Source organism: Fusarium falciforme, chromosome 9, assembly GCF_026873545.1.
Source record: "Fusarium falciforme chromosome 9, complete sequence".
Taxonomy (NCBI): Eukaryota; Fungi; Ascomycota; class Sordariomycetes; order Hypocreales; family Nectriaceae; genus Fusarium; species Fusarium falciforme.
Window position 1 is genome coordinate 2,685,344 of NC_070552.1, and position 13,361 is coordinate 2,698,704.

At 52.5% G+C, this 13,361-nt stretch overlaps 4 protein-coding genes across 4 annotated transcripts; 2 read left to right on the forward strand and 2 right to left on the reverse strand.

Moving 5' to 3' along the window:
• Positions 1–30: 30 nt before the first annotated feature.
• NCS54_01171600 (TP6A-N domain-containing protein) lies at positions 31–1,598 on the forward strand (the record flags this gene model as incomplete). The annotated part of the gene is made up of 7 exons (XM_053156982.1): positions 31–346; positions 392–458; positions 514–622; positions 670–756; positions 806–886; positions 931–1,002; positions 1,053–1,598. The coding sequence occupies 7 exons, from the start codon at positions 31–33 to the stop codon at positions 1,596–1,598; spliced, it is 1,278 nt and encodes a 425-aa protein (XP_053012957.1).
• A 158-nt stretch (positions 1,599–1,756) lies between these two features.
• On the reverse strand, positions 1,757–4,236 carry NCS54_01171700 (Fn3-like domain-containing protein; the record flags this gene model as incomplete). Its single annotated transcript, XM_053156983.1, has 2 exons — positions 1,757–4,026; positions 4,074–4,236. 2 exons carry the CDS (start codon positions 4,234–4,236, stop codon positions 1,757–1,759), a joined length of 2,433 nt encoding a protein of 810 aa, XP_053012958.1.
• A 3,125-nt stretch (positions 4,237–7,361) lies between these two features.
• Positions 7,362–8,948, forward strand: NCS54_01171800 (Hypothetical protein; the record flags this gene model as incomplete). Its single annotated transcript, XM_053156984.1, has 1 exon — positions 7,362–8,948. The coding sequence occupies one exon, from the start codon at positions 7,362–7,364 to the stop codon at positions 8,946–8,948; it is 1,587 nt and encodes a 528-aa protein (XP_053012959.1).
• An 876-nt stretch (positions 8,949–9,824) lies between these two features.
• On the reverse strand, positions 9,825–11,995 carry NCS54_01171900 (FAD-binding PCMH-type domain-containing protein; the record flags this gene model as incomplete). Its single annotated transcript, XM_053156985.1, has 5 exons — positions 9,825–10,311; positions 10,364–10,887; positions 10,938–11,415; positions 11,469–11,844; positions 11,899–11,995. The coding sequence occupies 5 exons, from the start codon at positions 11,993–11,995 to the stop codon at positions 9,825–9,827; spliced, it is 1,962 nt and encodes a 653-aa protein (XP_053012960.1).
• Between the last annotated feature and the right edge of the window lie 1,366 nt (positions 11,996–13,361).

A 13,361-nucleotide genomic window follows, 5' to 3' on the forward strand; every position in this document is an offset into this window, starting at 1 on the left:
TTCTTGCTATGAGCGCAGTGTCAAGCGACAATGGACTTTTCAAGGCTCACCGCTCATCAACCTGCTACACCTCAACTAACACACCACATCCAAGCCGACGAGGCCCAACGACTGACAGCAGCAGCAAACGATCACGACAATGCCGATACGAATACGACGGCGGGCGGACCTACCGTCGGGACTGTCGTGGCCCGCATCGAAAACATCCTGTCGCAAATCATTGACTCCGTCTCCGCCTGCCAAGAGCTGTCAATCGCTTTCACGCCGCGGAGGCCGGCGCGGAGCCGTGGTCAGCCTGATGAGGTCCGCTTCCCCGGCCGAAACCAGCAAGAGGCCGTCAAGTTTGGTAGGATGGCTTGCTATTTGTGACACTTTTGCTAAGACACTGTAGCACGCATCCTTCTTATTCTCCAGTTATCACATGACGCTCTTGTGTCTGGGACAATTCTGACGAAGCGGTTCGTGGAACCCTTGTGCATGTCGTGGCGGTGGACTGATAGCCTTGTCTTGAAGGCACATATTTTACCAACATCAGGATCTGTTTGAGAGGCAGACCCAAGTTGATGACCTTGTGGACGACATTGCCTTTACTCTAGGCATTGGCCGTGCTGATTTGAACATTGTTTGTGCCGAGACATGGACGCTTGCTATTGATACTGATCCCGGCAGGTTGCAGCTTCAAAGGGTGTCTTGGCCGGTCCATTGACCATTCACCTGACCGATGGCACGTCTCTGGATCCCTGTTCTGGCGACCTGGTAAGCATTGATGTGGTTTCAGTCATTGCTTAGTCCTTGACTGGTCCAGGGAGTTGCCATCCCGGCCATCCAGTCAGTCTCTGCAGTCCACCTGCACCATGTCAAGTGGTTTCTAGTCGTCGAAAAGGATGTAAGTGATACAAGGCCTGGTTGGTGGCAAGACTAACAACTCAGGCCATCTTCCGATCCTTGTGCTCATCTCAGTTCTGGAGAAACTCATTGTTTGGCCCTGGTGTGCTCGTCACCGTAAGGCATACCTGGTCTCGTTTGTTAAGGCATCAACTCACCCATGATAGGCCAAAGGATACCCTGATCTGACCACCCGTTCGTTCTTGAACTATATCAGTACGCGCCATCCTCAATTGCCTATACTGGCATTGGTGGACTACGACCCCGATGGTGTCCGAATTTTGAGATGTTACCGTCACGGATCCGATAGACTGAGCCACGAAGCTGGTCTCGATACGCAAGCAATTCAATGGCTGGGCATCAAATCCGACCAGTTGATTCAAGAGTGCGCCGACACCAATTCTATAGACCCGCGTCTTTTCTACCAGAGCAACCAGTCTACACAAGTGTCCATTACATCTACCGCGTGCCGCGAGCCCGTATCGTATTTGGGTCTGAGGGAGCGAGGGGTGGCAGTTTCGGCTCTCAAGAAGCTAGGAAGCTTTTCGTCGAGTGACACTGAAACACTCGAGATGAGACGAGAGCTTCAGGTCATGATTGTCCTCGGAGTCAAGGCTGAGATCGAGTGGCTTGATGAGTCTGGGAACCTATGTCAATGGCTGGACAGTGAGATAGGCACAGCTCTGTCTTTGGGTCCAACGGCTCTCCTATGATGACATTCGAGATATCATGAGCACAGGGTCAGGGCATGGATGGCACTATGAGACATTCACTTGGACGGGCATCTGGGTTAAGCGATCATCTGAAACATTCTTCATTCATATAACATCATTATCATCAACTATCATCAGCTTTCATCAACCTCTTCATCTCAAGCATTTACCGGAGTAATCTTTGCAACTTCCTTCAAGTCCCTGCTGCTGAAGCCAACACTCAGGGTGAACTCTCCGCTGGGAATAAGCCACTCCTGAGAAATGATATCCCAGTAGCTGATATCCCGACGCATCAACTCAAATCCAACAGTCTGGCTCTGGCCAGGTGCCAGCCAGACCTTTTCGAAGCCCCTCAGCTGCTTGGGGGGTGTGCCCTCGGGGGTGCTCTCGGGGAAGGTGACGTAGAGCTGGGGAATCGTTGCGCCGTTCAGGCTTCCGGTGTTGGTCACGGCGACGGACACGTTGTACACGCCCTCCCAGAGAGCTGGGTTTCCACCGGGCTGGACGGGCTGGGCCTCGGGCTTGGAGGTGATGCCGTCGACCAGAGGCTCCGCCTGGATGTTGGACAGCTCAAATGTCGAGTACGACAATCCAAAGCCGAACTCGTAGCGCACAGAGATGTTATGGGCGTCGAAGTAACGGTAATCAATCTCGAGCTTCTCATCAAACCAGGACTGCCAGTCATATTGACCAGTCGTGTTCACACCGGTAGTAGGTGGGGCATTGTAGTCGCTGCCGTTGTAGGCAATCGTGTAAGGAAGCCTGCCAGAGGGGTTGACGTCTCCGTACAGTACATCCACGATCGAGTTGCCTGATTCCTGTCCTGGGTAGTGAGCTGCCAGGATGGCTGTGACGTTGGGGTGGTCAGCCCAGGGGAGGGTGTTGATGCCCGAAGAATGGGTCACGACGATGGTGTTGTTGCACGACTTGGCGACAGACTCGACGACCTCGTTGCCATGCCAGTCAGAGTCAAGGTGCTCGCGGTCAGCAGCCTCCTCGGCCCAGGTCTTGAGGAAGACGAGGCAGACTTCAGGCGGCGTCGGGATCCAGAGATCAGTGACGTTGGAGTTGACGATGAGGGTGTTGTTCAACCACTGCTGGACAATGGAACCGTCGTTCTTGGCACGAGCATTGATAGCAGCAAGAGGAGTGACGAGGTATGTGAGTCGGCCAGTTCCTGAACCTCCACCAGCGACGAGAGTTCCGTACTCAAAGTTCTTCTGGTTGAGGAAACCCTGAGTGTCTTCGCCTGCGTCGTTGCCAAACACGGCGATGGACTTGGGAGCCTTGAGGGGCAGGACGTTCTTCTCGTTCTTGAGGAGGACGGTGGCTTCAGCTCCGTGTCGGCGGATTATCTCACCGTGGTTTCCACGGACATCACGGCTGCGCTCGCCGGTGAGGTTGTACTCGCGGATCCAGGTGGATCGGGGAGAGAAGGTGTTGAGGTCGGCTGAGGATGGGTCAATGGAGGGGAAGTCTTGGTCTTGTCCGAGCCAGAAGTAGGGGGTCATGATGCGAAGAATCATGTCATCGACACGCGCAACGTCGAGGGTTCCGTTGTTGACGGCGAGAGTGACGTTTCCACCAAACATTGAGCCCTTTCTGCGATCACCAAAGCCAATACTGCCGGGCATGTCCATGTCAAGACCACTCTCGATGGAAGCGACACCAGCATGAGTGGCACCCCAGTCAGACATGACATATCCCTGGAAGCCGAGCTCCTCCTTTAGGATGCCGTTGAGGGTCTTGGAGTTTTGGCATCCGTAGGAGCCGTTGATACGATTGTACGAGCACATGAAGCTCGCGGCCTTAGCATGGACGGCGTTGGCAAAGGGCCAGAGGTAGATCTCGTGAAGGGTTCTGTCGTCAATGTTGGCAGAGACGGCGTCCTGAAGCACGTCGGTGACGGTACCGTTAGGGTCCTTTGTGGGGTTTCGCATCGTCTCCTGCTCGTTACCGATGTAGTGCTTTGCAGTGGCTTGCACGCCAGCGTCTTGGTGGCCTTGGATGGTCTTCTCCATGGCGACACCGGTCAGGTAGGGGTCTGGGGAAAAACCCTCCCAGTTTCGTCCCGAGTATGCGGAACGTCCGAGGGGTCCGGCGACGGGCGAGAGGGCGACATGAGCACCCTTGGCCTTGAACTCCTTGCCCATGGCAAGACCACGCTCATACAAGATGGCCCTGTCCCAGGTAGAGGCTGCCGAGACACCGGCAGAGAAGACGCTGGCATAGTCGACTGTGCGGATGGCTAGAGGGCCATCCTGGAGACAGAGGCCGTTGAAGCCGAGACGTGGGATGGCCACGATGTTTCCGACACAAGGACCGGGCTGGCCCGTGACGAGATCCGACTTTTCCTCGAGGGTCAACTCGGACAGGAACTGTTGGGCTTTGGCAAAGGCAGTTTCCCAGCCGATGCCGGACACATTTGCTGGATGCGTGTTAGTCGAGTATTGTACCTCGAGAGGATGAACTCACGAGCTGGGATGGAAGGCGAGTGCCCATATTGTCCAAGGATCACAGTGTCCTTGGGCTGGATATAACTGAAGGCGTCTTCTTCACGATCACGACCATCATACTGCTGAGCATTGGCGGTCGAGGCCAGAAGGCCTGCCAATAACAGAGAACAAAGGCTAGCCATTGTAGTTAAGTGAGGAGGCAATGGCGATCTGCGGTGCTGTTGTCCATTCTCTCAACTCCGAGATCTTCAACCACCTTATATACAGCAACTCGACTGTTCATCGTCTCCCGACCTCACGAGCCGACACCAACTGATTCCACTCTCCATGCCATTTTCGATTCTCGTGATGGCTGCCCGAGTTCGGTCCTTTCATTTTCTTCAAGTTAGCTCGCCCTACTCAATGCCCACATTTCGCATGTCCGTCCTCGTGAGCTGCGGGGGGAGAGAGAAAAAATGATGCGGAGTAATGAACGGGTGGGCTCATTTGCATGATGGCATTCCCACTTTCGAGGTGATCGTCGGGGATATTAGCCAGACTTTCTCAGACGTTTATCCGAAGTTTCCTCGTCGTGTGGTCATATCGTGTATAGTTTCCCGAGGGCGGATGACTCGCGAGGTTTTTTAACGTGGTATGACGCCGTTGCAGGGACGGACCGTTGGGTAGAGTGATATCATGACAAACCGGGGAAGCAGATCACGGCTCCACCCGTGGGAAATACGGCCGCCATAGAACCGAGAAACTGGGCTTCTCTCTGGGGGTGGATGAGGTATTCCGCATTCTCGTGATCTCCTGGTTGCACCCAAGTGCCGAGTGGATCTGGGGAGAGGCCGGGGGTGTTAGCTCAGTCCGGGAACTTCTCCGCACTTGTATTCGGCCCTGTTATGGGCTTCCTGTTTGTGGAGAGAGGACCCGGGGGGATTTATGCTTGCTAGTTAACCCTGTTTGGGGGAGCTATGCGCCGAGTTTCCGGAGGTTACTGTGGGATGATATTGACTGATGTGGTGATTCCGCTGGTGTGGTTGACCTCGGCAGGTTTAACTGGCGGTGACGATTTGTAATGCGACAACGGCTTGAGTTGTGCATCTCCCTAGCCGTCAGTTTTTTTTTCTCCCTCTCTCTCATCGGTTTAGATATCCTCATCTTGTTCATCGTCATGATTGAAGGACCGAGCCCGGTGAAAGTGACGCTGTCATTGCTCTTGGGGAAGTGGATTGCAAGGATTGGTCGTGGGAGCTTTGAGACAGGCTCTCGTTCGTCTAGCCTAATCAACTTCGGAGCCATCGGTATTTTCATTGAGGACTTGGTTGAACTTTTGTATCGCTAGTATCAATGGAGGGATGCTCATCCTCCCTTCCTATATCCCTGGCCTGTTGTTTAGACGGCCATAATTCCGTCGTCATGCCAAAGGGAGCCATTCTATCGGCCTTCCAAAGATAATCAAGGCGAACCTTCTCCTGCTTCGGCAGGGCTGCTATCGACCGAAGTTGCTTGCATGTAGCAACGCCCTCAGACAGAGCCATGCCCAGCCTCCTCTTCATTCACTGCGTTGAGTTGCAACGGCAAAAATAGTCAACGCCGAGCCCTGATGAATAGATCCAATCTTTTCGGACTGGGCTGCTATCGTCTCAATTCAGTCGAGCCTATTGATACTGGCATGTGTCAATAACTGTGTTCTTTGTTATTGTTGCTGGTGGCTTCTTTTGGAAGCGTCGCCAAGTTCACAACTGTCGATCGAGCTAAAACAGCCTCGTTGGTATTGATATAGATGAAAACGGGTAAAAAATGCTGAACGCGATGCGCACTAACATCTTGTTGGCAGTCTGGTAGTATCAATACGCAAGGCATCGTATCGCATGCCAAGCTCCCAAGTGGCGTAGATAGAATCTCGAAACTTGGCAGGCAAGTTGGCGACTTGATTAAAGGAAACAAAGGGAGGTGGAGCCTCCTTGGTGAGACTTTCGAATATCTCGCCTCCCTAGCAGTGACTGAAATCTTAGGAGTCTTCGACGTGTGCACGTGGGTCAAGGAAAAAGCCAGACACCAGGAAAGAAATATACATGCCTTAGCTTATCTTTCCCTAAAGGTAATAAAGAATAAATTAAAAATCATATAAAAGACTAATTTCTTTATTAAATTTAAATATTATTTTTATATATTTATATAGCTTTACCTAAAAGTTTAAAAAGTATTAAACTTTTTTTACTATCTTATTGTTTTATTTACGTCTTAACCTATACTAACTCAATATTAAACCAACGCACGCTTAATGATTAGCTATATCTCACCGTCGGGCTTTATCAGACTATATAGGCTAACTTCCATTGAAGCCTGTATGTTTTATACCTGTTTGACAGAGACTGAGAGCCATTCAAGCAGTCGATTCCTCGCTCTGACTGGGAAAGTGTGACGGTCAAGGTTCTCAACATAGTAAACCGTAGCCGAATAGGTTTATGTTGGCAGTTGTAACGGGGCGTAGCGTACTGAGCGTAGGGTGACGGATCACGTCTGATAATATCAAGAAGTATTCTTGAGTAATCAAGTTGTATTGAAAGCTAGAGAGCTAAGTGGAAATAGGAAATATGCAAATGAGCGACTTTATATACTACATCTCTTTTGCGGGAGCGACGTTGAAAAGTCGCTCCTTCCTCCAGGAGCGATGTTGAAAAGTCGCTCCTGCGTGTTGGAGCGATACAGGGTGTCGCTCCTTCCATGATTGGTTGCTTACCTGGGGTCACGTGCAAGGGCAGTGGCGAGTTCTTGTGTGACGGGGTTGTAACAGAAAGGTAGCATCTTAACGAGAAGCGCGACAGCTCCTCCGATGATAAGCAAAGCGAAGTCAATCGTTTTTCCTTGACGAGCTGCAACTGCTCATCTGAAATCATTCGCTGATGTGGCTTTTCTGATAGGTGTTTTTGTGACAGAAAAGCTGCTGTCATTAAGCTCTTTGGCTTGTATATTGGCTGAAGAGCATCACTTACATTCTGTTTCTTGTTGTTCAGTCGCCCGAGGGCAACTGTTAGTCTGCCCATGTTGGCTATAGTTATTGCCAATCTCCGTATGGAGCAACTGGAAGTGTGAAACAGCGTTGGTCGTGTCCTTTGGATCCTCCCACAGCAAGGATACGCTACCCACCGCAGTAGCCCACTGTTGGTCCCAGTCACAATCGACTGTTGGTCCATGATCTGACTGTTGCCTGGTGAGTGGTGACCTTTCCCTCACCTCTTCCTTTTATTATCCCTCATGGCGGCATTGGTCGCTCAAGCAACAATCTCCAACTCTTGCCATCACCCACTTGCCATCCATCATGACGAAAACCAGCAGCCCGCCTCATGCTCCATTTCTCAGCCTTCCCAACGAGTTGGTCGGCTCTGTTTGCCATCTACTGCCAAATAGTACCATCAAGAATCTCCGCCTCACCTGTCGCTTTTTTGCCGACAAAGCTCAGTTGCGTTTGCACCGTGTCTTCATTTCCCCCAGTCTGGACAACCTCGGTGCTCTCCGCGGCATTGCCGACCACGACACGTTTCGACGAGGTGTAGAGGAGATCATCTGGGATGATGCCACCTTGAAACCCATCCAAAGAGATGAAGGGTGGAATAGTTACGATTGGGACCCGGATGCTGAAGATTCTGACGAAGAAGAAGAACCTGTGTCTCAGTGGTTCGTCCGACTTTGCAAAACCAGCATTACCCATCTCGAGGAACGCATGGCGCGCCAAAATCGACCCGACACTGTTGCAAGACAAGAAGAGTTGGACAATGCCATGTCTTTCCGGGAATCACTCAAGCACTACCGCGTCCTCGTGCAACAACAACATGACATATTGCAGACACGTGCTGACGAGGATGCCTTCCGGTATGCTCTGCAGCGTTTCCCTCGTCTGAAAAGGGTCACCGTCACACCAGGGACCCACGGCTTTCTTTTTGAGCCTCTGTATAAAACACCCATGATTCGAAACTTGCCTTACGGCTTTCTTTACCCCATCCCACGAGGCTGGCAAGTCCCGCGTGATGGCGTCAATCGAGACCCGGCGTCGCCCTGGGATGGTGATGGCGCCAGTGAGGAGGACAAGAACCAATGGCGTGGGTTTCGCATTGTCACGCGTATCCTGGCAGAAGAGCAACACCACCATGTCTCGGAGTTGGTCTTTGACAACCACAAGATCACGACCGGGATTAACCACTTTGCTTTTCATCCACCAAGTGAGGAGTACCATAACCTCTGTACCATCCTCAAGCGCCCTGGGTTCCGGCGCTTTGAGGTTTCCTTACTTGTAGGATACCTGATGGACGAGGAGGCTGATGGTTGGGACACGTATCGCAACCGAGATTTGTACAAGGCCCTCGCCGGGGCACCCGATTTGGAGCATGTTGGCCTGCAATCCGACTACGAGGAGCATGGCCCCCATCAAGGAGGAAGCATGGACGAGTTCGTTTCGCTGTTCAGTGTGTTCCCCATCGACCATTGGACAAAGCTCAGGCATTTTGGGTTATCCCGCATGCAGGTTGCCCAAGACGATCTTGTCTCGTTTCTCGCAAAGCTTCCGTCCACGCTGCAGTCACTTGAGCTCAGCTTTCTCGCCTTTCTTGAACAGCAAGGCAACTACTGGGGCCTCTTGAGCGACATCCGTGATAAGCTTGGTTGGCGGCACCGGCCTGCCGATACGAGAGTCAAGATCTGCGTGTTGATCACGTTTAATCAACACAACCGAGTCGGGAGATACATTCGTCTTGACAAGGAGGTGCAAGACTATATTTACGGATCTGGTCCTCCACCCTTTGGGCCCAGGGGCCATATCAGTTGCGGTACAGGTGTGCAGGAAGATGAATTTAATCCACACTGGAAACGACCGTATGAGGACGCTAGAGTATTAAGGAGTCTTGGGTACTGACGGGTGGTCTTGACGAGTTACGCGGATGGGAGCGTTTCTTCCTCAAGCTAGTTATCATCTATTGACTATTGAATTTTGACAATAATAGAAAGTCATCTAATACTCTATGATGATTATTGTTATTTGTGATGATATTTGACTGGTCTTGACATATAGCCATCTAACCCGTAATGGTAGAAAATGAGGATCCAGGTTGCTTTTTATTGCCTGGAGAGCGGCAAGAAGGCCCGCAGCTGTTATCAACTGGCGGAATGGAACACTCGGCTTGATGAAGCGCACGTGCTAGATCCGTAGAGGCAAGTGTACGGAGTATAGCCTTTTGCGATGTCTAGGGTCGCCATGTACTCCTCGCAAATCTGCAAGATCGTTGATGCACGGCGATCATAGTCGAGGCGATAATAGCCCAGGTCATCAAGGCAAAGCAATCAAAGCCGAAGCAATAACGGTTGGATCGACAGACAGCAACAGACGAGCACGAGCTTCAGTTGGTAGGATAAGGACTAAGATTCAGCCAATTGAGGGCATTGCTGTTCTGGTTTTGAAGCAAGCTAAACGTGAGGCACTGGAACTTTGATTGCCACCAGGCGTGCAAGGAAGAGCCCAGGTTCGGTCTCTATGTGTCAATCTTGTGTCAGTTTATTGGAATTAACATGAACGTGAGTAGATGTGTTTATGAGGCCCTGAAATACCGATTTCTTGGAGGCTGATTCAATATTAATGTCTTTCAAGTGAATGGCTGACTCTACAACTCTGCAATTACAAGACAGATGCTTCTATACGTCTAGAAAACGCCATGTACGTGGGTAAACCTTGATTGCAAGGCGTCTATATGATTATTTTGTATGTTTGCCAATCAAGCTCCACGCCCCATGAGCCTTAGACGCGGCAAAGCTTGCCGTTCTGAGTAGGGACGCCATCGATCTGGTTGGTGATGTACCACCGGTCACTACCAACAGCCTGGAGAGCGTAGAAGAGGCCGGTGGGGTCAACGTCATCCTTGATAGATAGAAGACGGTTGTACTTGGCAGTGCCGTAGAAGGACTGCTTGAAGTCGGGCTCGGTGACGTCCGACTCGGAGGCATAGGTGCCGCTTCCGGGAGAGACGTCACGCCAGGGCTTCATCCACTCGTTGGTGAGCTTCTTGCTCTCCTGGGCAATGTGGGACCAGGAGCTACCCTCAGGCCAGTTGATAACTGAGATGGCGAACATAGCAGCATCGCGCCAAGCAGGGTTGACGGCGTTATCTGGGTAAGGACCGGGGCCGCCGGTGATACCAAAGCCAATGATCTGGCCGCCCTTGTCGGAGAGACCCTTGAGGGCGTCGAAGGTAGCGTTGAACTTGGCAGCATCGACAAAGTTCGCCCTGGCATGGAATTAGCAGCTATACGGCAGATGGCTCATAATATGGCACTTACTTGGGGAAGAGACGTCCTGCAGTCTTGGAGACAACACCACCGACAAGCTCACGGGGGAAGCCGGACTTCCAGGCAGGGTAATAGCTAGAGTGCTCAGACTTGGTGACCTGAGGGACAATACCAAGGTCCTTCCACGTCTTGAACAAAGGAGCAGCGAGAGCTTCGAGCTCAGCAAGAGTAAAGCCAGGAGCGAACCAAGGGACCATGGAGAAGGCCAAGGTCTCCTCAGTGACGTGCCAGATGTTCCAGTACTCATAGTTGCCCTTCTCGTTGTAGGTAGGAATCTGTTCCCAGAAGGCGCGGACAGCGAGCCAGAAGGTCTCGTGAGAGATGGTGTCGCTGGTGGCGAAGGAGAAAGACATGACAGCGACCTTGGTCTTGGGGTGGGCCTTGACGGTGTAGGAGGTAACGACACCGAAGGTAGAACCACCACCGCCACGGAGAGCCCAGAAGAGGTCAGTGTTCTCCTTGTCATTAGCAGTAATGAAGCGGCCATCAGGGGTGACGACGTCAATGCTCAGGACCTATTATACGATGAGTAAGTATATCACCAACTAAATTCAGTAGCACATACCTGGTCAGCAGCCATGCCATGGACATTGTTCATAGGAGAGTGACCACCACCGGCAAGGTAACCACCGGCATAGCCAACAGACATACCCTCACCACCAACAGCAGTGACACCGTACTTCTCAGCGGCCTCATAGACCTCGGAGCCGATAACACCAGCACCGACCTTCAGGGCAGGGCCAGACCAAGAGCCGGCCTTGAAGGAGCGGAAGTACTGGATGCTCTTGAAACGATGGGTCCAGATGGAGAGGGCACCAGCACCGACAGAGCGACCATTGAAATCATGGCCGGTATTCTTGACGACAAGACGCAGGTTCAGGGTGCGGGCAAAGTTGATAGCCAGCTGGATATGGGCGACATTGCGGGCATCGATGACATATGAGGGGAAGCCGCCGAGGGTGCAGTCACCGCTGGGGTTCTCACTAGGCATGCAAGTCATGCCCTGGTAGAGAGGTGACATGACCGAGGTAGGGTCCTCTTCGCTGTATGCATGTTAGATGCATGTCTGCGGCGCTGTGAGGAAGTGTCAACTTACTGCAGAGAGGAGTTGGTCCACTGGTCAATGACCTGAACACAACGGGCATCATCGACAGCACCGAACTCATCGTAGCAGGCAGCTCCGATGGGGACAGTCTTGATGATGGCACCGCCAGTGACGAGGTCAAGGACCTTCCAGATGATGGTGCCAGGCCAGAGAAGATCACCGGGGAAGGTCTTGCACTTGGGCAGACCAGCCTGGAGACCTCGCTTCTGATTCTGAGTGGTGTCGTCAAAGTACAGGACAGAGACGTTGGTCAGCTGGAGGTCGGTCAGGTTGGAGAGGATCGAGTCCGTGAGCTGGATCGTTTCCTCGGGGAGGTAGTCTCCAGCCACGACCTCGCTAGCCTCGTCGACATTGTCAGAGTTGGCAGCTGAAATTTTGTCAGATTAGGAAACTTGAACAGGAGTGACATGTGGAAACGTACCCGTCTTCTCGCCATCGACGACGATGGTCTGGGCTGCCACGTGGTGGAAGACCCAGGAGGCGACGAGACCGCCCAACAGGCGCCGATTGAGTTGCATTGTGAGGCTTGGTTTCTGACCGAAAGAGGCAGGATCAACTGAAAAGAGGAGAAACGAGAGGCAAAAGTGACAGAAAAAAGAGAGGCGCCCTCGGGGAGTTTCAGGAGATTAGCTGCGCGTGGGGATCGACAGCCACCAACCGAAAAAAGAATGAGCGTGGGAGGGTTGGGTTGAAAACAGAAGAGGAAGGCCGATCCAAAAGAGAGTCTGCGAGTATATAACTCGCCCAGAGATGCCCCGAAGAGGACAGTCAGATCATCCGCTTTCGAATGCCGAGCGTTCCCTCCTCATCCTGAAATTGCTTGGTTCCAATAGTTTGGCTTGTTATCCATGATGGCCTCGGACCGGAACGCTGGATGCGGAAACAACGGAAATTAGAACAGGTGAGATGAGAGGGAAGAGGGCTATGCTATGCAACGGTTGCGGGAGGCCAAACGGCGGCTGCTGCGACTGCGACAGCTTCACACGCGTTGGGCAGTGCGCGTGAGGTTGCGAACCAACACGCTCTTGGAGAGATATACCGCAACTAGGGCCCCTTGTGTTTAGCCTAATGCATGCTGGGTCATGGATGATATGCACGGTATCAGGGGCACTGACTCGCCTGCATCTCTGTATCTGGCATGGGGAGCCGGGATTGTCATCCTTGGGGGACTGTTGCCTCTCTGGCGAGTCCTCGTCTCTCTCGGGATGTTGGCTAACTAACGTAGGCCAAGAGTCAGCAGCAAGCTTTGACCAGACCCTGTCAGAAGGGAATGGTGCTTGGGGTCAAGGGTCTTTTGGGGGCGGCTGGCTTTTGCGCTCCACTAGCAACTCAGCCTTTATGCTTGTTTCCAATGACAGAAGCCCTGTCCCACAAGTCCCGAGGCTGAAAGCGTTGGTCGTTACTGGCCCAGGTCCCCTAGACTCGCGTCCTTTGCCGGGATTGTGAAATCGTCCGGGGTCGGGCTTGGGGTCGCCCGCCCGCCCGCTTCGCTTCGAGGCGATTTCTAGTCTAGATCGTGGCCGGACTCATCTCCCCGCCTCTTGGCCGGCGCGACGGCTGAAGGGCCCGTCTCGCGCTAAGAGGGTACTAAAAAGGGCCCAGTGTCAGCAGTGCGTATTGCTAAATTGTCATGGATGAGGGACGGAATTCCCATCTGTGACGGCTGAGGCAGAAAAGCCACAAAGCCTCAGCTTGTGTGGTCCCGTTCCGCTAAAGAATTCACTGCCGCGAGCGCAAAAACGAGTCAGATCTTTTGAATGAACGCTTGGCTCATGGAGAGACCCAACTCTTTAATATAAGCAAGTGCTCGGAAGGTCGGTCATGATCCTTGAAGATGCATGACAAGGTAGCATCGCGAACCTGTCAGGGCAGTTGAACCATGTT